This window comes from Numenius arquata, chromosome 6, assembly GCF_964106895.1.
Source record: "Numenius arquata chromosome 6, bNumArq3.hap1.1, whole genome shotgun sequence".
Taxonomy (NCBI): Eukaryota; Metazoa; Chordata; class Aves; order Charadriiformes; family Scolopacidae; genus Numenius; species Numenius arquata.
The window spans coordinates 3089276-3114806 of NC_133581.1; the positions used below are offsets into that span (position 1 = coordinate 3089276).

The 25531-nt window shown below is 39.8% G+C and overlaps 1 protein-coding gene across 1 annotated transcript in view; it reads left to right on the plus strand.

Annotated features, from left to right (window-relative positions):
* The window catches only part of SHANK2 (SH3 and multiple ankyrin repeat domains 2), a 315160-nt gene that overhangs the window by 25068 nt on the left and 264561 nt on the right, over positions 1 to 25531 (plus strand). The window contains exon 9 of the mRNA XM_074148901.1: positions 20330 to 20396. Within this exon, the coding sequence (XP_074005002.1) occupies positions 20330 to 20396 (67 nt within the window). The remainder of the gene's footprint in view (positions 1 to 20329; positions 20397 to 25531) is intronic.

Here is a 25531-nt window from a genome sequence, read left to right on the forward strand (position 1 = left end):
AGTCGATCAGACACCACAAGTGGAGCTGTTATAAAATTATGCAGAATCCCCTTGAGTTAATAGGATTTTGCATACTAAAAATGTTTACTCATGTAATCAGTAGCAAGGAACATCGAAGCATCTCATATGTACATAATGAGAACGGTTGTAGCTGCAGCATCTATTCCTTTGAGTAACCTCCATTATGTTCTTTTCTCAGAAATCTAAAAGGATGATTCTTTTGAATTGCTGCTTAGAAAAATTAATGATATGAAAACTGCGCTATTCTGTAAAACAGAAGTTTCCAGACATGGAGAAATTGGTGTGCTGCTTTCAAGGCCTGCCAAAGCTTTATTTATTTTGATGAAAATGAGCAGCAGAGTTTGTATCTAGCATTAGTGTCCCATGAATGCAGTGTAATTTTACAACCAAAAAAACCCAGATGTGCACGTGTTCTCTTCTTACCAAATCACGGTGCTTATTAAAACAAGCCTGGGTTAACCGGATCATATGGAAGGAAAACGAATCTGGGCTGAGCTCTGTGCCACTTAATTCAGGTATCCCACACCGTGTACACATCTCTGCCTGGGATCTGGCTGTCCTTATGGCCTTTTCAGTGGAGTTAGCGTTGGAATGGCGTGGTCAGGTGTCGAGGCCATGAAAAAGCTTGTCTGTATTTCCCAATTAAGCACCTAAGCTTTTATTAGCTACCTTTTGAAGAGACGTGTTTCATCCTGACTGATTACTGGGGTCCATTAAGTCAGTAATCACTGCTGAGAACAGCTGATGTCACCCACAGCCGAAAGTCTGTCTGTGACCGTCAGCCTTGATAGATGGTGCTGCTGATGGGGTGCACTCTGTAGTAACAGAATAGGGGTCAGCGGACATTTCTCTGTGTGTTTTTTGTGGGGTCCTTTCTTCCTGCTAATAAGTATTAACACTTGTATGGATGTGGGGTGAATCTTCTCTCTCTGTCCTCCTTTCGTGTATGTTCCAAGACAATCGGGGCAATTCGTGCATCACCGTCCTCGATATAAGTGTGGGAATTCTGTGTCCTGTGCGTTTCGGTTAAAGGCTGATGGACAATTAGAGTTAAGATGAAACCTGTGCCACATCATTGTATTATATTGCCACTTCTATTTATTAATCACTTATCCATCCTGTCTTGGCTGGGTAATCCAAGTATCTTACACGCTAATTATTCTGTGCTAACAGATGGAAAAAAAAACCACATTGGAGTTACAGAGCTGGAAGTGCCACCTAATAATACACCGTTATATACGTTGTACTTGGCCATTTTTCTTTTGCAATAACTATAATCGAAGCAGGTCCGTGCTTTCATTCGTAGCACTGAACTTGGATGTGCCCTCAACCATGTCAGCTGTAAGTACTGCTGATGCCTCCACAGCCCATCGCACCTTATGACAGAGACTGCTGAAACGTGACGTGTGACACCAACATACAGTACGTGGATTTACAGCTCTCATAAACTGGCTTATGAAATGCTGAACTGTAACTTCTGTTCCAGCTATAGGTTAAAGTTTCCGGTGGCTTTATGGGTTTCTTTGACATTACCATTTTTATTTCATTAGTAAAACCTCCCAAAATACCCTTTCAGAAAAGCCATGGTGTCCTATCAACGTCCATAGCTACTTAGTTTTCCATACATTTTATGTGCTCCTAGATCAATGTAAAATAATTTCTTACCTATCTGGAAAATATTAATCCAGTAACTCAGAAATATCAGAGTTTTGCAGTGTTCACAAGTGTAAGAATCTGAAGCCTACTACTGTTGAAATTCTCTTGTGTTAAGTTAAAATGAACATACACCTCATTTATCATGTTTTTCCTTTTTCTTTTAGTGAGCAGAAGCTCTATATGAATAATTCATATGTTTTCATATGGGCTACAAAGCACTTTCAGGCTTAAAGCTAATAGAGCGAATAATTAGTCAGTGTTTTTGAAGCGTGTGTGTTCTAATGTACAGAAGTATTCTGAGGTGGCATTTAGTGACATCTTTTAATGGCAGAGTTGTACCTGAGAATGATTTCTCTTGGATGTACCTTATTATTGACCATTGCTGTCCCAAATCAGCACGGGTTATGAATGTGCTTATGTGACGTAGATGGCGGGAGGAGCAGCAACCTCCACTGCAGGTAGAATTGTTCCTTTCAATGTGTTGGCTGTACATCCATTTGCAATTGCTCATACTTTTGCCAGATTTGAATCATTCGAAATGAAATTTTCCGTGCCTGGTATCTCAGGCGGCATTGTTCGGAAAAACAAAATGATTCAGCTGTTTCGGAGTACGGGTGAGGGAAAACATGTGTTGTTTTGCTCATACTGAAAAACTATGTTGACCCACCTCTCCTTGTCCCATCTCCCCTGTTGTGTTGTGTTATGCTGCTTTGTTTTGTTTTGTTTTCTTTAATTGCCGTACAGGCTGTCGGTGATCCCCGTGTTAATAACGTGGCAGTGTAAACCAGTTTGCAGTCTGGCTCAAATACAGGGGCTCCGAAACCAGGCTGCGTGTTTGGAAGCTAAACTGGCTGGGGGAAATAGAGACAGGCGCAGTTGGGGATGGGTAAGTAAATGTGGAGCCTGGAGATGGGTGAGAAAATACAAAACTGGCCGAGACTCGAAAGAGTAGAGTGAATGGAGCAAGACCAAGATTGATAAGGGTGTTGGGGAAAAGAGAAATTCAGTTTAAAGGGAAATTTGAACTGACTGTATAAAGAGGGAGTCTTGCTTGGGCAGTGATGCTGAAGCCTCAGACTGGAATGAGCTGGGAGACCAGGGAGGAGGGGGCTGTCACAAGGTGGAAGGGCCTGCAATGTGCCCAGCCCCACTAATAGTCTGTAAAAAATTAATCTCTTTTATTATCCAGCATATCACTGTAATGGCTTTGCAAACCCCAATTTTGCTTTAGTTTATTATAATTTTGAATTTCGTATTTTTGATGAGATCTACATGCAAAGAACAAGAAGTTTTTCTCAGGTATTTTTTTGTCTCTGCCGTTGTTGAAAGGGTGAAACTCTGAGCGAGCTAATTTTAAAACAGAAAATCTCTGTCCGGTGCCTCAAAAAGGCATCTTTACAAATGTAAAGTACTGTTTTCTCTCTTGACATTGAAATATGTAACTGTTGTGTTAATGGAGGGTATGAATTACACAAGGACTTTGTCTTTGCCAGGTATTTATTTTCATCCCAATTCCTTTCCTGAAGCACCTGTGTGAAGAATGCCTCATTGAATATTGCGTATTACTCTTTGTGTGTGTAGCTCTTTTCTCATTACGCATTCTGCCTTTAGTCAGACTTTCAGCTTTTCCCAGCTTTTGTCCTGATTTGAGTCAAATAATGGAATTTATTCATACTTGCTTTGGTTGTTTTATATGTTTTTTATGTTAGATCAGTGCTTGTGTTGATCAGTTCCTTTGTGTTTTGCAGTACAGAAATAATAGGTAAAGGACAATCTGTCACCGAAGAGCGTACAGTCTAATTTGCACTTACTCATTATTTGTGATATTTAGCTATTGATAGGAAAAGATTTAAGGTTTTAATCGTGTAAAAACCACCAAAGTACTAGAATAAGTATAATAAAAAATTCTATGGAATGGCTTTTTAAGACTGAGACATAGAGGTATTAGTAAGAGTTGCATTTAGCATTTTTAAATCTACACAAGTGAACAAACCACAACAAAGTATGGATTTTTCCTTTAAAAATAAAAAAGTGTGTTAGTATGTATATATGTAGACATACTCGATGATATTTCTTAAAAAGACATAATTAAAATTAAAAAAAGAGAAAAAGGAGAGGTCTCATGGTGATATATCCAAATGTAAACAATGATTAGTTATGAGATGTTTTCTCATCACTTACCTTGAAGTGCTATTTATGCAGAGGAACACACGTTCTCATTTGAGAAAAAGGCTTTTTGGGAATTTTACACATTGCCTTGGGCATATTTATGCCTTTGTGGTGCTGATACGTTACCTGTTAGGGTATTGGGGGAAATGTTGCCAAATGAAAACATTCCTGAGAACAGTAGAGATATGAGATGTTCCAATAATCCTTCCAACAGGAAAGTGCTTGGTGGCAGGTTAGAGGTGACCTCAAGTGTCAGCACATTTCCTCCTACTGTCAGTTTTGAAGTATTGACAAACTGTTGGGGCAGATGCTTCTCCTCACGGGCACGTGAAGCACAATTACCAAAGGTCAATATTTGGTTCGTTATACAGCTGATGACAAGCAGATAACAAAGCAGCATGTAATACTCTTGCTGAAGACATGAGACAGCAAAGATGCTTCTGCATCAACTACTTCTGAAGATATTGCAGCAACTTTTGAAAATTCAGACCTCAGCCTAAGGAGTTTGCACCAATACTCTTACCTGGCATGATAAAGGCTGGATATAGTAAGAGATACAGGAGCAGAAAAATACGTATGGATACCTCATGAAGTTCAACCAAACTAAGTGCAAGGTCCTGCACCTGGGTCACGGCAATCCCAGGCACAAATACAGTTTGCACGGAGAATGGATGAAGAGCAGCCCTGAGGAGAAGGGCTTGGGGATGTTGGTGGATGAGAAGCTTAACATGAGCCGGCGTTGCCCACTGGCAGCCCAGAAAGCCAACCGCATCCTAAGCTGCATCAAAAGAAGTGTGGCCAGCAGAGCAAGGGAGGTGATTCTGCCCCTCTACTCTGCTCTCACGAGACCCTACCTGGAGTACTGCATTGAGCTTTGGAGTCCTCAGCACAGAAAGGACATGGACCTGTTGGAACGAGTCCAGCGGAGGGCCATGAAGATGATCAGAGGGATGGAGCACCTCTCCTATGAAGACAGGCTGAGAGAGCTGGGGTTGTTCATCCTGGAGAAGAGAAGGCTCCGGGGAGACCTCATAGCAGCCTTCTAGTACCTGAAGGGGCCTGCAGGAGAGATGGGGAGGGACTCTTGATCAAGGAGTGTAGCAATAGGATCAGGGGTAATGGTTTTAAAGTGAAAGAGGGGAGATTGAGATGAGATATTCGGAAGAAATTCTTTCCTGTGAGGGTGGTGAGACCCTGGCCCAGGTTGCCCAGAGAAGCTGTGGCTGCCCCATCCCTGGAGGGGTTCCAGGCCATGCTGGATGGGGCTTTGAGCAACCTGGTCTGGTGGGAGGTGTCCCTGCCCAGGGCAGGGGGGTTGGAACTCAATGATCTTGAAGGTCCCTTCCAACCCAGACCATTCTGTGATGATTCTATGATACAGAAGGGGATTAAAATCCATTTATCTTCACCCAGAGATGGTTTGCATAGTGCTGGCTGATCACTCCTAACCTTTGTCTTAACCTCTGTCACTTCTCAGAAAAGCAGATCATTGGAAGTAATATATTAAAATATAAAGAAATTAAATGATATTACCTTTTATTGAGAAAAGCAAAATATTGCCGCACTTGGAGATGCTAAAAATACTGCACAATTTGTCTTTTTTTAAAAAAAAACACCAAAAAGCTGTTGTTGCTGCACAGTTGTTACGTGACTATAAACTTCTGGGGCAGTGTCCATTGGATCATCCTTTGGATCACTCTCTGTGTAAATGATCCGAGACCCCTTTTTCTTCCCCTTTGTGCTGTCTCTCCCCGCTCAGGCAGAGGTGCCCAGCTGAAATGCCTCAGGTGTTCTCACAGGCAGCAGGATTTCCCTGGGAAAAACAGTCTCTGAGGTCGCAAGGAGCCAATCTGTTTGTTTTTCCACCAAATGGGTAAACTTCCAAAAGCTCAGAAGGGACTGAAATAGGGTTATAAAAGGGAACAAATTAAGCAAACTAAATTGTAAGGGTCACTTCCAGTTCTTGCCTCAAAGTAAGAAAGGCTCGTGTGTGATTCAGACGCGGTTAGTTGTCATGGATGAAGTTGCAAGAAGCAATGGAGATTTGCATAATCTTAATTTAATTATAATATTTTGATAGCAAGATTGAATATTGCTCTGGTGATTGTATTTATACTGTTATCCTAGAAGAGAAGGCAGCAAGGGTAAGTTCTTTAATAGCCTGATCATAAGTGAGCAGTCACACGTAGCGTGTCTTGTCCTTGGAAAAAGGTCAGCTCTGACAACTGTGTGTGTTTTTTACTGTAGCTATAAAGAGCACTGTAAATCTTGTCATTGCAAAGGCTTTATTTCATTCTTGTGTCTATCAGAAGAAGTTTTTGTATTTTTATTGGTTTAGGACAAATTTGGGGTGAATAAATGTTTTATCTCTAAGACATCAAAAACCCGCATTAGTCTTATGACTGGAGCTATAGGAACAAGATTAATATAAAATGTCCATTTAATTGTATTGTTGCCGAGGTTTTACATGTATTGAAATGGAAATGATAGGCACCATATAAACATCTAGAGAGTGACAGATAGCCAGTATTTTTTTTTTTTCCATGTTCTTGCAGAAAAGTGTAATTTATCAGACTCTGCTCCAGATTTAACTGTGGGAGAGATGAGAGATGTTGTTCTTTTAGGAATTCTTGATTCCTGTACCTGTATGTGTGGTATAAGAATGTTAAACCTTATGAGAAATGTGTTTCACAAACCATAGATAAGCATGCTTGTGGTTATCTCCTACATTTAGATTTTTCTTATTGTTAAACCGTGCTATTTTGAGATACTAGTGCCATTCAGTTTCTCTATAAAATGTAATACCTCATTACATTTTGTCTCCTGCTATTGTGTGTATGTAATCGCGTTAGTGATGCTGATTGAATCAGTCAATACTAATGAACCAGAAATACCAGAGAAACTGAAAACCACCTTTTGTGCTGAGGCTACTTCTGCCATGATGACCAGGATGCCCAAAGGTGTCCTTTTGTCCCATGTTCTTCTGTCTGTTTATGTCCAAACAGCTTGTCACAACTTCAGACTAGATGGAAGGAAGACTTCAGACTAGAAGGAAGACAGTTTTTTTTATGCTGAGGGTGGTGAGACACTGGCCCAGGTTGCCCAGAGAGGTGGTAGATGCCCCAACCCTGGAAACATTCAAGGTCAGGTTGGACAGGGCTCTGAGCAACCTGGTCTAGCTGAAGATGTCTGTGCTTATGGCAGGGGGGTTGGACTAGATGGCCTTTAAAGGTCCCTTCCGACCCAAACCATTGTATGATTCTATGAACTTACACTTGTGTTTCTGGGCAATGACGGTATTTTGTATCCATGCCGTGCTGAGCACAGCCCATCAGTGGGACTCGTGGGCACTTCAGGCCTGAAAGTACAGATTAATTGTCATAGTGAGGATGGACAGCGATGGGGTGGCTTCAGCTCTTGCTTTTGCCTGACTATACAGGTTATTCAGTGTTAATTTCTGGCAATATCTGAGTGAGTTCTTGTTGCTTATAAAAATGGAGGTTCTGTGCCTCTAGGACAGACTTAGCATCTTCTTGCATTGCTATTTGGAGAGAACATTCGTGACAAGCAGTTGGCATACGCTGCCGTCCCGTGTCCGTCTTCATCAGAGTCTGTTATTGGCACTGACTTTTACTAGACTGCCGTTTCCAAAGGTTTTATTATAGTTAACCCCCAGAATTTGGAACGAATCCACCAAATGTATTAGGTGAAATAATCATAGTATTTTATGAACCCGATGCATTTTATCCTGAGGGCTTTCCAAAAGCATTTTCAGCCATTTGGGTTAGCAGTTGAAGCAACACTGTATTATTAAGTGTTTGCAGAACTGAATCCCACGAACAGTTTTTACTGTGAAATAGTGGGTAGTATTTGCTGCCTGCTGTGAGTAGGAAGACATTTTTCTGAAAGTGTTTGGGGAAGAAGCTGCTAATATAGCACATTTTGGCTTTTCCATGAGGTAGGACTGCCTTCAGAGGTGAAGGTTTTTACCCTACAGCAGCACAGACCTATACACGCTTTGGCTGAATTTTCTGTGTAACCTGACGTTGAGCGCAATTCCAGGGAAAGCAAAATCTAGCAAACAGCACACTTTCTCAGGCTCTTTTTTTCTAAAAGAGTTCTGCTGAAGAAGATTGCATTTCATGGCTTTTTGATTTAGCATATTATTGGGGGGGGGGGAAGAAAATGAAGTCAATTTTATTACTGGCTGTGTCTTATCTGATTCATCTGATGCTGCAACCTGGCTTTATCTGCTTTTGGTAAATACTCCTTTGCAATCGCTGCTCGCCCATGTGGCAGTAACGAGGATTATGCAATAACTGGCTTTTGATGGCTCTTTCCAGCTTGAGCTGGATTTTCCCCTGGAATGAGTCTGTAATTGTAAATGTGCGTATATCGCACTGTTTGCTTTTTCTTTTCCATATTAATTATTAAAACCCAAGCGTAGAAAATCCGTGTCTTCCTTGAGAATGACCTGCTGGGTGGCATTTTAGCAGAGGAGCAGAAAGATGCAATTTCTTTTCTCTACTTTTAAAATGGAAATAAACGTTACATTTCCCAATACATGCAGTGACCATGGAGGAGGCTTAATACAAAGTAGGGTAACCTAAATATCTTAGTTATTTCTCATCTAAAGGAACAGGAGGAGATAAAAGAATGCTGTGAAGCAGGGAAGTTGTGCCTGGGATGAATTTGCCTGCGTGTTCCTTTTTTTGCTTCCTGACATGTTTCGTGGTAACTTTAATCGACTTCCCCGCGTATTGAGTTCAACACTTCCTGGCAAGCTGGCTCTTGCATAACGAGGGATCCTTTTGTCATAGGAGTTCAGTTTGCATTTCAAAGCCAAGAGAGTGAGATGATTTAGAAGTGATTTGCTCGCGTGTCGCGAGGAAAGGACTTACTTTTTTTTTTTTTTTTTTTTTTATCTTGGTGTCCATGCAGGCTTAGTTTTAATCTGAAGGTATTCAGTCGTGGCTTACTCATGAGTAAGAGTAGTTAAGTTTTAAGGACGCAGTTGTGTATGTTCATGTGAAATAAAATACAGGTTCTGCTTTTTAAATCACAGTAAGGTTACTGGAAAACGAAGAAGGCTGCCTACGGGCCGTTGAGGTGTTGGTCCAGTATGGAGTCCCGCTAAGACAGCGCTGCAGGACACAAAGAAAACAAAAGGAGGTCATTCGGTGCGATAGCCTTCTCTTCATTTTGGCTCGAATTCACCAGGCTAGTCAGCTCTGGCCCCGTTCCATGGCTACTGACTGTATTTCAGAAGACCCACAGGGACTGTAAAATCTCTTTGCAAGCAAAACCAGCATTTTAGCGATGAAAACGTGCCAGCACCGTTATGCTTGCACTGTACATTTTTGACTGTACTCAGCTAAATACATGTCGTGTATTTGGATGCATGTCGTTGTATATTTGCTTGTTTTTAAAATATTAGTTGCTCAAAAATATTTAGGGTAAAATCCTAGCTCCTAGGTAAAATTCTGTTTGATTTCACCGGGGGGTGGAAGTGTGTTCCTTGCACTTCACTTAAGGTTGTTTCACAGCCATCCTACCAAATCTTTCTATATAATATAGTCTACTGAATATGGTTATTTTTAATTAACATTTCCTGATTTTTAGTACTGTGCTATTCTTTTAAGTTATACAAAATTGCAAACTACGTTCCAACAAATAACTTTCATTATGCAAAGTCTTTAGCTACTAATAGACAATTTGCTGTAGCTGGAAACAAGATGCTCTTTCTTCTGAGTGACAACTTTGTAAGAGTTTCAGGAGGCAAAAACGGTGCTTGGGAGGCTACGGTTGTAATGTTTTTTCCGTTCTCTGAGCAGAATATGGTTCATGGTTGCATTCCCTACAGTAGCCACTGCTGCAGGAGTCTCGTTGTTGTTGACCCCTTGGGACATTGACCTTGTCCCACCAATCGTAGTGCACGTTCCATCAGGTTTATACTCCAAAGGTGTGAAAAAAATGCTTAGATCTTAGTGCTGTATCTGGCAATACTTGAAGTTTAAAAACCTTGTCTTTAGTTAAGCATTAAAAAATAGCCAGAGCACCAGTGTGAGGTGGTCCTCACCAGGGAAGCCATCGAGATGCTTGGAGGGTTTTCATAAGGGACGGCAGAGCCGAGCTGCCTACGGCTGCGCTCGGGAAAGCACGAATACTTTGACCTTAATACTAAGGTGAAGCGATCGTGGCAAGCCTTTGTTGGAACAGTGCTAAAATGATCAAGGGAATGATGAAGAGCCTCAAAGAAATATTGGCCCTTTCCCATAATTTATATTTTCAGATGCTAAAACTAGTTGTTGAGCAAATGTAAGGTATCTATTTTAAGATGCTGCATGTCAATATCTGACTACAGATGGCTCCATGAATCATAGTTGGGAGAAGGAAAATGTTAGACACTAAGATATTGTTGCTAAGAGATTTTTGTACACAGTATGCTAACATGTGCTGGCAAATTTGGGAACAGTAGCAGCAGCATGCTTTTGGAGAAAAAAATTTCAGTGGTGAAGAAACTGTCTTCAAAGGACTATTTAAAGGATAGTAACATTATTGTCCTTTGTTGTATCAAGAACCGACGAAGATGAAATTGTCTTTCAAGCAGATAACACACAGAAAACATCCGAAAGGTAAAGCTAATCCTGGTATCCGATGAAATAGAAAGCGGAGATTAGAAAGAAGAAGAAAAAAAATATATATACCTTGGGGTTTAAATTAAGCAAGTTTCAAGAAGATTAAAGGTGATGGTTGCTGATATTTTGCCATCTACTGGACATCAGATATATTAATATAAAAAGTTAGTTCATTTCAAAATGCATAATATTAAGCTTGTATTACATTTTATAATTAAAGTTGTTAAGAACTATTTTTTTGTCCAGCAAAGAAGCATGTGTGAAAATGCTGACTACGATTTTTTACTTATATTCTTTCATAATGTTACTATAGAGCAATTCAGTAAAATTGCCAGCATTTTATTGTCCTGGTAAAGAACAGGGATTATTTCTGCACTTAATATAAATTTTTACTGACTATCATTTAAAGAAAAAAAAAAGAAATTTTACTGCTTTTCTTTATGTATATCTTATTAATCTTATTTCAGTGATTTTGCTGAAACATGAAAATATTATACCTGAAACGAAGCTTCAAATTGATAAAATTAATTTTATAAATTAATTAATTAATTTTATAAATTAATTTTATCAAACAAAACCTTTCAGTTCTGATAGATTTTCAACAAAAGCATTATTATCTTATTATATATGTACAAAATATTACACAATTATAAACTTCTCAAAATAGCAATTTGCTTCTGACATTTCTAATTGGATATATTACATCTCAACTTCAAAACTGATTACTTTTTACAAAACTGATTACTTTTTAATAAAGTTTTGGAGTGTAAATGTAAATGCGTGTCTCCATAATGTAAACATATGTATCTTCTTGAGACATGTCATCCATATTATATGTATTCAGGAGTGCTGTTAGAGTGAATTAGTGATATTAATAGTAGATTAATCAAGCATTTGGTTTTATTTTATAATTAGGTGAACTAAGAAGCTTCCGCTAGTTTTATTTTAGAATGTTGTAGCCTAAAAGTGAAAAATCAACTGTAATCAATACAGCTACAAAATGTGGGATGATACTTTGCCCTTTGATTTTGGCAAGTAAAATACAGAATTCATGATTATTCAGCATTTCTATTTTTAGTTATTTAGTTATTGTAACTGTATAGAATTTTCCAACTGGTTCAGAAGAGCACCCATTTTGTTGTATTTATTGAATTCTTAGTGTCTTCTCTAATTGAAAATCTCTTCAGTTTATGTTATGATTTAAGATCAGAACAATACTTGTCAAATTGTCACCTTCTGCTAAGGTATTAGAAAAGAATGTGTTTCCAAAGGAAATTGAGTTCTAGACAGGTTCTTGTATTTATTGAATAAATAAACATACCCTCATGTAGAAGCTCTCTAAAATTGTGTGAGAAACCAATAGTGTTTGATCAGTACATTTTTCTCCCACACCTATCGAAAAGAAATTTGGAACACAGATTGCTTCTTGCTTTTCCAAACCGAACTCCATCTGCACCACTGAAGAGAGCTCTAAATTCTACATGCTGCTCATATATGAGAGCAGTGAATACGTATCGATTTTTTTTTTTTTTTAATTTTTTTTTTTTTTGAGTCTGCAGAGTGTGCTGCGTGCTTTGGTGTCGCTATTTATCAGGGATGGAACTCCATGGTGCTGTGTCCTGCGCGGACATGCACAAGCGTATGTGAGAGCAGGGTCTTTGCAATTAACAACCTGATTTTAACTTTCTAATCTCGTGGTGGGTGACTGCTGCGTACTTGATGGTACACAGTGACAGACTTCAGGGTGACTTTAGACTCCAGATAGCTTTTACCTCTTGGTTTTATTAGGGAGAGCTTTTCTTTCGAGAGGACATGAGAGAAATACTTTGAACTACGTTGCCTTTTCATTGCCCCACATTAAGCTCCATTGGATTTTCATATCAAAAGAAAACCTTCTGTCTCCAAAGGTTCTGATTATAATGGAATGGTTTAGAGATTGCCTTGCTGGTGGATTCTCACCTCTTTCTTGATACTGCAGTTATTGGGTGAATTGTTGGTATGATTTTTCTCTGGAAACTTTTTAAAAAGGATTACATTTATTATATTTTTAATATTAAGAAAACACATCCTAATTATGACACGTGGAAGAGCTTTTCAGGCGGTGTGTTCATTAAGGAAGTGATCCCAACCATTCTTCCTAAACCCACTGGTGTTAATTTCTCACGAGTCTCTGCTGATCGTGAACCCTATTGAGTCGCGGCTGTGACTGCTTGAGTGGTGTTTCTTCATTGTTATAATAATATGGTCCTTAGTGGTACAATAAATAATCTAGGATTTTATGAGTCTGTGACTTAAGTGGAAGGAAATTTCTGGAGAGTCTTACGGTTCCAGTCTCATTCGTGGGGTTGTATCACCTCTTCCTTCCAGTTCCACCTGGAGATGGGAGGACGTAGGGTAGATGTGTCGGAGCATCCTCTGTGTCCATCTGTGTTTCCGCTGCTTGGCTGAGACCGAGCAAAGTCGAGACTGAACTCTCTCTCACTTCGTCCTGGGATATCTGTCTCCTTTAATGTATAGTGCCATACCTGGACTCTTTGCCATTTCAAGCCTGCTTGAAAGACCCTCATTTAGCGAGTGCTGCTGGGTAGCAGAGGCGATGGAAGGGTGAAACGACAGCCCTGGAGGAAAGGATAATGAAAGGCACTTTCATCAGGAAAGTGAAATTGTCTGGAAGAGAAGAGGGAGAAAAAGCAGGCGGGGGGTGCTGGCTGTTTTACCATGAACTGGTTATTGTGAATTGCAGCTACAGCTGGGCAGCCCAAACAGCTTCCTCCGCTCTCCATTTTTAGGGAGAACATTTTAAAGCTTTATGTCTCGCCTGGTCTAAAATTTAAGCAGAAGGGAGTGCAGCAGCCTTAACTGAGAGTGAAACGTAAATGAGCTGAGAGATGCTCTCCTCACTCCCAGGTAGAAAGTTTGTCTAAGTTCATTGGCTGGATTTCAGAGGGGACAACTTCAATTTCTGTCTTTTTTTATATTGTTTCTTACTGTGTGGAGCACTTTGTTCCGAAGAGCGATAATGTAATACTGGGTTTGGTGCTCGCCTTTCAGGGACTGACCTATAAAGCTCTAAAATGGTGTTTGCTAACAGGCTGGGAAGATCCTGCTCTAATTTGATAGAGACTCCACCTGTGATACATTTCAAGAGCAGAAAAAAAAATCAATTGTGGAAGGTTAGTGACAGGTAAAGTTTATATATAATTTCCGGTTTCCCGAAAGGAACAAAACACTGCATTAATCACAATTCAAAAAAAAAAAAAAAGAATTACTTTAATTTAAGTAACTGATATATTGACAACTGCATTTATGAGGCTGAAAAGAGACGTTAGTGAGTCAGTGCTGCTACTTATATCTGGTCCAGAGTCTGAAAACATTATGAAACTCTGTCGCACTGGAACCTGTAACTGGACATCTGTCGGGTTTCACTGTTTGCACAAACTAGTCTTATTTGCCGTTATTTAAAGTAAATTTCTTTGGGGAACAAGACTCAGGGAAGCAGAACTAACCAGATGCGTCAAATATTTAATTTCTGAATTGATTTCCAAAAGCCAACCTCAAATCTGCCTGTATCCGGAGGGAACGTTTCTGACTGTAAATATCAGAAAACCAGAGGATGAGAGTAACGCTGTGCCAGGAGAAAGAAATACCCTTCTAAAGGTGCCTCACCGGTGAGGAGGGCTTCATTCCTCGCCCGGTGCCCTGTGCTGGGCTCGTGGTCATGGGGTACCCCCCTCTCCTGCCTGTTCCCCCCCGCTCTCTGCATCACGGCTACTTCATTCATTCAAGTTTCTACTTCGCTGAGCGGTCCCTTAGTTACCAGCCATAGCAACCGGCCAAGTGTCAATTAACCTCCTTCGTTAAAGGGATGGCAGAGCAGCTGGCACGGCCTGGCCTGGCAGGGAGGAACCCGCTGTCACCAGCTGCATCCTTTGAAGGAAACATCTGTCTGTGAGAGAGTCCCTGAGACGCCGGGGTGACTCTTAACAAGCTTTTTCTACCACGGCGGAGCAAATACCCATATAAACACACAGCTTCTGGTCACCCTCTGCATGACGTACCCTGACAGTGACAACCAGCTCGTGTCACCGCTCCCCTGCCTTGCCCGGAGTCGCTGGCCCCGTGGCTCGGTGCTCCGCTGCCCTCTGCGTGTGTCTCAGCTCTCACCCCTTTCAGTGACTCCATTAACTTTTTGTTACGATGACATTATGAAGACAGAGTATCGTGGAAGTAGAGGTGATACCTCCAGTCTAGCGGCATGGTTTACCCTACTTTCTTTTTATTTTATATGAATTTACCTCCTACTGAGATATGTCATCCTCCTTAGCTTTACTTTCTGCTCCCTTCCCTGTTCTAAGCTTATGTACTTATTCAGGTCAGTAATGTATGTTATCAAATGTAATTTGAAAATAATTAATTTCCGTTGTTAACACCCTTAGTGGGGTCAGGTAAACTTGGAGGCATGGGAGCCTGTAAATGAGTCACTTTGGTTACTATCATTCTTGTAAAATTGCCTCTAATGAGGATTTAAAAAGCTCAGGAGAGTTTCTGTTCTCTGTAGATGCTATGGCAGCGATCCCAACCCAATGGCAGTGCCGCAGATAAAGCTCCTGGTTTGGGGCTGAAAACTCTACTTGAACTATTTAGTCATGCTTTTCAGCTGGACTTGGATTGACACCATGCTGTGACGCCGCAGGTGCAGTCTTTCTGATCCTGGAGCTGATGCAAAGTAAATAATCCCTTTAAAAATAGAGGAAAAAAAGCAGGTTTGTCGACGAGTGATTATTTTTTTTTTTTTTTAAATTTTTATATTTTTAGACAACGCATGAACAGGTTTTATCAGGTTTACAGAGTAACATGACTAAGGGCATATAGATTTTTGATGTAAGATAAGCATCTTGTCTATGGCAAAAGGACGCAATGAAAGGACATTTGCTTCAGGACTGAAAGAACCTGAATTATATAGTAAGACTGCTGAATTTGCAGTTTTTAAAAAAGCTGCAGGTTTTGAAGCTTCAGCACAACGGAGCCTGTAGATGGGCTCTGGTTGTAAAGTGCTACCTCCAGCCTTTCATGGTAATATTTCATGTCTGTCAACACGCATGTGATGCATTATGATGACTGGAATCCAGATCCTACTAGAACTGGAGAAAACCTTTCCCTGTGCTTCTGCTGGCTGTGCTGCTTTTTCCCTGCCAAGAAGAGATGGATGTCTTGTGATCCAAAAAAAATCCCCAGACACCCTTCCTTCCTGCCATAACCTCTCAATTGGAAATCTAGCACTTGACTGCAGAACATCCTGAAAAGCAAAATATGGCTATTTAAAAACATGTAAATGAAGAAGTGCATTTTCTGTGAAGATACTACATTAGTGTTTTGTTTTTTTTTTTTCTAAAGTACAAAGAAATTTAGTACAATTATAGAACTTCAGGAAGGTTCTGATTTAGTTTTCATCTTAATTGAGGAAAGATTTGACACCTCCTTAATTTGGCTCAAGCCCTGGGTCTTGTGAAGACCGTTCACGCTTATGGCTTCATTTGAACACACTGTAACTTCGGTTCAAGATAAATCTTGACGGAAAAGGGGCTGTGGTTGCTGTGCTTTGTAGTTTGCAACTGCAAAAATTGAATGAGTGTAATTCTGTATCTTTCAGATTTGTCTCTGACTTCACTCTCTCCCACACTCTTTACCCATCAAATTCAAGTGAAGTGCATTGATGTAATGCCAAGAAATATTTGTACTTTTAAACTTTTTCTTGCTTTCTTTAGCTCTTAACATCCTCCATTTTTGCTGTTAGGATTTTACATACCGTTTTTAGCGAACTGAAGCAAATTAAATTGAGGGAAATGATACCTTGAGCTCGCTGAGTTTCAGCGCTTGATTCAGAGGCAAGCACAGGAACAATTCTCTGTCAAGCTGTCTCTTAGCTATCTGGCAGTATCCTTTTTCAAGTAATAAAATGTGTTTATCACTTGAACAGCATGTTTATACTTGAGTTTTACAATCTCCTCTGTATCAAAAATTCTTTCATTTGAGTAACATGGCTGCTGTCTAGCAAGCTGCCTGTCACCGCTGAATTCCCCGGTTGAATTTTACATGCTAATTAGGGGAAATGTTGAAGAGAGATATTGTTTCTTGCTTATATTGTAGAGAAAACCCCCGATCTACACAGGAATGTTGCTTTCATGAACATGAACCAAGCCAGGCTGCAGAATGGGAAGGTAAAGAGGCAGCATTTGTACAATTCTGCTCATTTCACAGGGTCGTTTGCCAGGGAGAATCGTGAGCTGCACTTCAGAAGCCGTACAGACGAGGCTGGGGGCCAGATTCTGATACCTTACCCATGCTGAAAAGAAGTTTATTTCAGGAGTAGTTCCTGGAGTAAAGGTCTTCTTCCTAATGGTTCTAATAGTAATTTTCAGTGGGATGATTGCCTCTGTTGGCGGTGAGGTGGAGTGCACCAACCTACCTCTGTCTCTGGTCTGCCCGATCTTTGCAGATATTATGGCCTGCAGAAGTCTTATGACATATCTGAGAAGAAACACTCTTTATTTTTTCAACTGTGGTCTAAAAGCAGAAGTGGGATCAAGTTCAACCAGTGTTACTGATCCATAGTAATGCATTTTGCTCCCAAGAAATCCATCAGCATTTGATGTAACACAACTGAGAAGTGCCCAAAGCAAAGCGTTTCCTTACTGTTAATATTGTAATGAGAAAATAATTACATGATTATCACTAGTAAGTATCATAGAATCATAGAATCGTCTAGGTTGGAAGAGACCCTTGGGATCATCGAGTCCAACCATCTACCCTACACTACAAAGTTCTCCCCTACACCATATCCCCCAACACCACATCTAAACGTCTCTTAAACACATCCAGGGATGGTGACTCAACCACCTCCCTGGGCAGCCTGTTCCAATGCCCGACCACTCTTTCTGTGAAAAATTCTTTCCTGATGTTCAGTCTAAACCTACCCTGCTGGAGCTTGAAGCCATTCCCTCTTGTTCTGTCATTAGTTACCTGTGCGAAGAGACCAGCACCAACCTCTCTACAGTGTCCTTTCAAGTAGTTGTAGAGAGTGATGAGGTCTCCCCTCAGCCTCCTCTTCCTCATACTAAACAGTCCCAGCTCCTTCAACCGCCCTTCATATGATTTGTTTTCCAGGCCCTTCCCCAGCTTCGTTGCCCTCCTCTGCACTCGCTCCAGCACCTCCATATCTCTGGTATTGAGGTGCCCAAAACTGGACACAATACTCGAGATGTGGCCTCACCAGTGCTGAGTACAGGGGCACAATCACCTCCCGACTTCTGCTGGTCACGCTATTTCTAATACAAGCCACGATGCCGTTGGCTTTCTTGGCCACCTGGGCACACTGCCGGCTCATGTTCAGCCGCTTGTCAGTTAGAACCCCTATGGTCATATTATATATGAGTTAATTATTTAAGGGACAAAAATGATTATACCGTACGTGCCTTGCTCATGGCTGCCTACCGAGGATTATTTTAAAACACAAGTGTACACGTATTGAGTGTAACTGCCAGGTGTTATACAAACGTGGAATAGAATGTCTGCCATGACATAGATACAATTGAAATGAAAAGAAAACGTAATTACTGTATTTAGCCTTTATGTTGGTTAAAAAATATTAATGAAACAAGAAACAATTTGCTAAGGAAAAAAAAAGAAAGAACCTGAAAAGCATTAAAAAAAAAATAATGGGGGAAACCCTGCATTCAGGGAATTAACACGATAAATGGCGTGATCAGTTGTTTGTTTCAAACTTTGCTTGGTAAGCTAAAAAAGTTATTCTGATACGTATCATACTTAAAATATAGTAATTTCTTTAAAGTCTTGCTTTTACTTTACTAGCCAGTAGACTTTGCAACCTAAACTAAATCAGTCTGTCTCTCTTCAGACCAACTGTTGCTTGCTTTGAACAAAAAGATAAACCAGAGATCACTTCGCTGTATTTGAAATAACTTGTTTAAATCTGCGTCCTTCCCCGAGGGTTTCCAGGGCTGCCCGCAGAAGGGACTAATGAGTAATGGCTCAAAGCATAAGGACTGATACAATGGGAGTCTCAGGTGTAAAGAAAGGCCTTAAATGAAGTCACCAGGAGGGGAGAAGAGAGTGTGAGAATCTGAATTACAACAATCCCCTCTAGTTTTCTTCAGGAGTGTTGCAGTGAGTTCTTTTTTCTAAGGCAGCGCCTAACCCGTCCCTGCAGGAAATAGCCTTCCTAGTACTGCCTTTCAATGAGATGTCTCCCGGTGGTGCGGTGGGATCTGCGGTGTGTCCACTCTGAGCCCGACATGAGATGCACTAATGGCAGAAAATATCATGTAAATAATCGATGCGGAATGAAAAGTGCAGAAAATATGTGTAATTATTTTATTTTTAGGTGAAATGGATGTAATGGTCATGACTCGTGATTTAAGCCTGCTATGGGTCTACTATAAATAGCAAATTTGGAAACTTAAATATATATTAGTCAAGATTTTCTGCCTGTAGTTTGTTGCTTGTGTGTAAAGTCTTAGTTTTTGAGGATTTCCATATTAGTTTGTTTTGCTTGGTAGTAAATAAAATTGTCCATTCAATTTCCTGTGACGAGTGCAGAAATAAGGTGTTCTGCTTGTTACATGAAGAGATATTACTCACATTAACTGTACTTCACACACCTCCCTAAGGCCATTTCAGCACTTGAGTCTTCCTTTGCATTATTCTTCATCCCTGAGATCTGTGGAGTGCTACAAACCAGGAGAAAATATTTCTTGGTCATCAGCTCAGAAATTTCCCTGAGTTTTCAATCATTTCTCATGACTGCCAGTAGCCCAATATCCAGGGGAGCCCTTAAGTAAGATTTTTTAAAAAAATTTTTATTTTTTTTTGGCCTGCACTCTGTGTTATTCGGAAGCTTCTATGGGAAAGGTGAGCCCAGGTTATCCCTTTTACCTACACCAGGAAAGTCGCAGTGCCGTTAGGGGAACGGTATGTGTCATAATAAGCTGCCAAATGGAACCAGAAAAGGTAATTGTTGAATATTCAGGGGGAAAACAGTAGAAGAAGAAGAAGAAAAAGGCAGGAGACAGCAATGGCAGAACCAAATCACTTCCCTCATATCCTGTGGAGGTGTTTATCCTTTTAAGTGTGTTTAGATGAGAATTTGGAATAGATAGTTACATGTCTATGTTTGACAACCAGGAAATAAATGAAAAAGGAAATTATTATTTTAGAACTATTTTTATTAGAATGCTTTAAATTCTATACATATGCATAAGCTTTTCCAGTTCTTCTTTTTTTAGTCTTTTTTGGTGTCTCAGCAGTACCTGAATACTTGTAGTTCTTGGTATTTCTTCCTTGGTTATTCCACTTATGTTGCCTCGTAGCCCCTGTTTTCATTATTCAGGTAAGTCGCGAGGCAGGAGCAATTAAAGGGAAATAATATCTTCAGTGCGTCTCTCCGAGCCAGCTCCCGTGGCGTTCTCCACACACCAGTATAGCTCCCAGGGCCGTGGGGATGGTGTGTTTAATGTTCACTGCTGGTTTTGACTGCGGGAACATGAAAAGCCTCAGCTCTTCTAGGAGTCTCCCGAGACATCCACGATCCCAACGTTCCTGGGAAATGGGGAACTGGGGGCCAGGCGGAGCTGCTTACAACTAGATTGAGATATCATTTCTTAACATTCTTTCAGAAATGTATTGCAGAATAGAAGTAATAAACAGTTACTCCACTTTGTGAAATGGTAATATATCTGTGTGATGTTTGTCAGTAATGTAACATGCATATTTTCCTACTTAATAAGTGATGGCAATATACTAATTGTAACTTTTTTACAATCCCTTAGGTGGCCATAATAGCAGGAAATTTTGAGCTCGCTGAATATATCAAGAATCACAGGGAAGCTGATATTGGTAAGCAAAATATTTACAGACGCTGGAAATAAGTTATTAATGTTTAAACCAGGGCTTTGCAAAGACGTTAAATCTGATTCCATGTGAGGTGTGACTACAGGCTGATGACAGTATTGGTTTAGGAAGATTTTAAAAGGAACTTTTCTATAAAAAATGAAGATGGGGAAAAAGCTGAAATATTTTCAAAATAAGCTCTGAAAATGAAAATTCCATACGTACTGCAAAAGAGTGATGGATGCTTTCTAAGTATAAATTAGACAGTTTCTAGCAGGGTAAATACATATCCACATACCTGGAAGAGCCAAATTGGCTCTTGCAGGCTGTTTTGTCATCAGCGTAAAGCAGCTCTCAAGTAGGAATAATTGGTCAGAAGAAGAAGAAGATAAAGAAAGATGCTTCTCTGCAATTACATTAATATGTGACAGGAACTGTCTATCTATAAAACCATTTCATCTCACCGAGGCCGGGGTGCGGTGCTAACGACAGGCGTCAAGGGCCTTTGACAAAAAACCTTAAGGCTTTTCAAAGATCTTTTGACATAGAGAGTTTTGCCTTTAAAATAAAACCCAGTTTGATAAAAGTGATTTCTAATACAGTTTAATTAAAATGAATTTAAATGCTTTAATTCTAGTTAATTAAAGTTCCACAGGAGCATCCTAAAGCTGAACGCAAAAAGGCATTCCTTTTGAAGCAGGAGGGTCTGAGTCGCCTGCAGTGATTTAACTCAGTGATGCAAATCTGTGACTTGATAGGATTTCATTTCTGTGGGAAACTTGGCCAGCTCACGTGAAATTTAGGGCTGTGAAAGAGTTGCTCTGGATTAAGGATCCTTTCCATTTCCCTTCTTGGTTGCATGTGATCTGCGGGGATATAGTTAAAAATTCTGCGCGGTAATGTGAATTCTGGTAGCACTGTGATACTTTCAACTCTTTGCAATGCGCATCGAGAAAACTGAGAGCTTTTTTTTTTTTGCATAGAAGCCATAACTTCTACATAAAAGTTCATAGTGAGTTTGGAAGGTTTTTACTTGACATCATAGTGGGATAGCTCTTTCCCATCTAAGAAGTCTTCATCCTTCTGTATCTATAAACAATATGATGTATAAAATGCACTAAAAATGATCCAATTATTCCTAATAGGGTGAACATCTTATTGTTGTTTGTATTTTCGTATGGCTGATGGTTTTATACCTTCATGAAGATGTTGAAATGAAAAGAAATGGCTGTTTAGATTCATACGTTGCCTTTATTTCTTCCATGTTAGTTCTTGATATTTTGGCTTGTGTGTAGAGTCAGTGCAGAACAAGCATTGCACATAGACAATACACAGTATTACGTTTTATGTTTCTCTACATGGATTTTTTCCTCTTAAAAATAGTTACGTACGATAAAAGAAAATAAAACTAGTAAAGGAATGACTTGCTAGTATTAATTACGCATACACTTACAGTATGAGTAACTAAAATAAAAGTGACAGTACGCTTAAAACCAGTAGCCTCTACACTGGTTTGTATGAAACCACATTGATGTTAGTGCCGTCATTTTTTGGACTGACCAGTTCTGCACCACTTTTCCTTTCCCCCGACCAGTGGAGGTTCCGAGTTGTGTCAATGTGTGGGAGAAATTGGAATGTTGTTGTGAAGTAGATGGCTGAGACCCGGTCCAGGAAACAAGTGATAGCCACGTGGCTGAGATTTTAGGCAAAACTTATTATTACCGTGTAAAAACTTTCTGTAGGATTTGGTGATTTCTAGAAAAATACTTAGAAAATATCTTCTCTGGGAAGATTCTCAAAATTTTCCTGATGCCTTCCCTTTTACACTGAAAAAATAGAAATATTGATTGTTCCATGGTTCACCCGCATTTTTTTGCAAGATGGTTGCGGATTACGCATAGCTATTGCAATTAGTAATTTGTCTTACAGAATAAACATTACGTTATGTTGTTCCATCCCAGCTAATTTAATTTAGCCGGACATTTGTCCCTTAATATTTATTTCTTAAAAAAACAAAAATAACAAAAAACAAACCAACAAAAAAGTGAAGTCATCAAAACGTCTATTTCTGGATTGTCTCCCAGCTTAAAAAAATAATAAATAAATCAAAGGACAATATCCTGAGCAGAAAACCTGAGAGCTAGTGTGATGATGAATGTGCAGAATAATGTCAGCGCTTAAACTTCAACAAGTTGGCTTTTATTTATCTTACTTGTCTGGTTATCCGCTATATTCATGTAGTTTTGGATGTATTCCAACATACATCATTGGAGTAATGTACCTTCTCGAAGCCCAGAGGCAAGAGAGTGGGAAGGAATAGCAAAGAACGTGAGAAGTATCCTCATGAAGAGAAGGACAGATCATACTATGAAGTCTCTTGAGAAACATTTCATCTTTCATCCCTCAGAAAGTGCATTTTTGGTTAGATATTGAATTTTGATAGTGATTCAGTTCATTAAACCTTGTTGTTATTATTTTAGGTGCATTTAATAATTGTAATTTATATTTTGCAACTATTTTATACTAATTTAATAATTAATTCTTTGGAATATGTGCCGTTTCAGGTGGTCTCTTGCTCATCATCTACCAGCTTAGAGATATTTAATCATTTAATAGTAAGCTTTTCAATGATATTCGTGATTATTCGCAGTAGCATTCATTGGAAGGAGAGGCTGGTGGTGCATTGGGGGAAAACTCCGCATTGCTCTTGATTCTTGGAAAAAACTCCACGTTACTCTTGGAAGATTTCTGACCTTATCTTTTAACTTTTAGTGATCTTCATACGCAGTATCTTTAGCTATAGATACTTTCAAATGCAAGCCTAATATACTCCTAAGTAATAGAAGTGGCAATACTTAATTCTTGGGTGTTTGGTTGTTTTTTGTTTGTTTTTTTTTTTTCCCCAAAGAATCTATCTACTTTCCTGGGTATGTTGTCTTAAGGATGGGAAAATTTTAATTGGTGGCAGTGATTGGAGGCTGGACCTTACTTAGTGTTTCAAGAGCATTTTTTTTTTTTTATCTGGTGACAGAAACGAGTTTCTACATTATCCAAACTGAAGTATCTGAAATATAAAAAATAATATTTACTTGAATTCTCTAATCTTACATAGTGAGGAACTACACTATCCCTGTCCATCTGGTTTGACATGTGCTAATTAACATTATTCTTAGATAATTTTGTTGTCCCAAACTATTGCGGTAGGAAGTGGCTTGTACTTTCAATGCAGAAGGTATTATGTGGGTGTCTTCCAGTTTGTCAGTAGTCACAAAGCTGTTTCAAGGAGTGTTGCCAAAACTGCAATTATAAGGATGTAAGAGCAGTAATGTAATGCTTATGATTCATGGTCCTGTGCCGTGCCTTGTGCTGAATGAGCTGCCTGGGGAGTAAAGGGATGTGGCTGCAGCGGGTCGGCAGCACAAGCACTAGATCTGGTCCACAAGAGCTCCACATAAATAAATATATGTGCTTAAGTTCTGAATATATCACTTATTACCTATTACACCTTTGTCTACCATTTATATTTCATTGGCATTGAGAGCAGAAGACCATTTTAAGCCGTACAGGAATTCGGAGTTGTTCAGTTTAGAAGAGGCTGAACCGCATGCCTTAAAGGGAGTCCTTTTTTTTTTCCTTTTCTTTTGATTTTAATTTAATTTTATTTCCTTGGCCTGGGTCTGTGCCAGGTTGTAATGCTGAGACTGTCCCTCCTGTTGAAGATGATGGAGAAGCAGCCCAGGTGGAAAATCCTCTATCAGTAGAAAATCCTAATTTACAACAGAACTACTAAATCTTTGTTCTGCAGATCAAATCCCACCGAGATTGTTCTTCCTTTTTCTTTTTATTTAATTATAAAGCACTTCTATTAGACAAATGTGTTGAAATGCTGAAAAACTAGGCATATATAAAATAAGCTTCTTTGCAATAATCATAAGACTTCACACTGTTCTGTAAAAAGAAGAAAACATAAAAATCTCTGGTTTAGAGACAAAAAAAGTGAAAATAATGACCCGTGTTACTGGAGTAATGTGACATCAGGCGGTAAGAGAGGGATGTTTGTTGAACGTGTGTAGTGTCTGGTTCTCTCACTCAGATCTTGCCAGATAAAAGCATCTACTTAGGGCCAATGTGAGCATACACGTTTAGTCAGAGAGATGAAATCTGTCTGCTTCCCTTTTATAGAAGCAAAATGACTTGACGTTTGTATCCATAACACAAGATGTAGGTGCCGTTGGCAACCTGCTTAATCAGAGGAGGCTCTACCTGGTCATCTGAAAAAAATAGTGAGGAGATTTTGCTTGCAAGGTGTCACAACTACGTAAAGTTGTGCTGTAGAGGTCATTCATTTGGCTAAGGTGAGCATGGTTGAAGATGGATAAGGTCGTTTCGGGTTTTAAAACTCTCAGGAGGGGTCAGAGCTGGTAGATGGATCCTGAGATAGCTCTGAGCAGCAGCACTTTGGTTGAAGAGCATGTACCACAATGGTCCTACCACCTACCTCCACATTGTTTCTTCAGTCTGGAGAAAGCCAGATTTCTCTCATGTCCTCATTCTGGATGGGTGCAGCTCACTGTGTCTTGGGTAATTTCGCAGAGGAGGCTCATGATGAAACAAGGGGTGATCTGTGGAAGGGGGAGACCTGGAATCCAAACCCGCTGACTCTTCCCATGAGCCTGATCTACAGCACGTAAACGTTCAGGCAAAGTTGCACTTCAGGCAGTTCTGTTCCTTTTTGGCTGTAAGCCCTTGTGTCTCCCAGCAAACTGGAGTTTCCTAGAACCCGCTTCCGCCTAGCCACGATATCAGCATAAAAATCTGTTAGTTATTCCGTCCTGTTAAAAAATCTGACCTTTTCCTCTGAATGTTCAAAACTGTGTGGGTTCTCTCACACATGCTCTCCCTTCTTCTGTCGGCAAGTGGCTTCTTCCTTACCTTGGGGCATTTCCCACCATCGATTGCCGATTAATCTTTCCATCTCAGGTGGTACATTAGGTGACCGGTTTGTTGAAACCGTGGCATGAAAAGTATTTAGCACGGATAATGATTTTTTTTTGACCCGGTGCTGCCATTTTCGGAAATAAACTGAGAAAAAAAAAAACACCTTTCAAATAATTCCTGTGGCTTAGTACAGTAAAAGACAC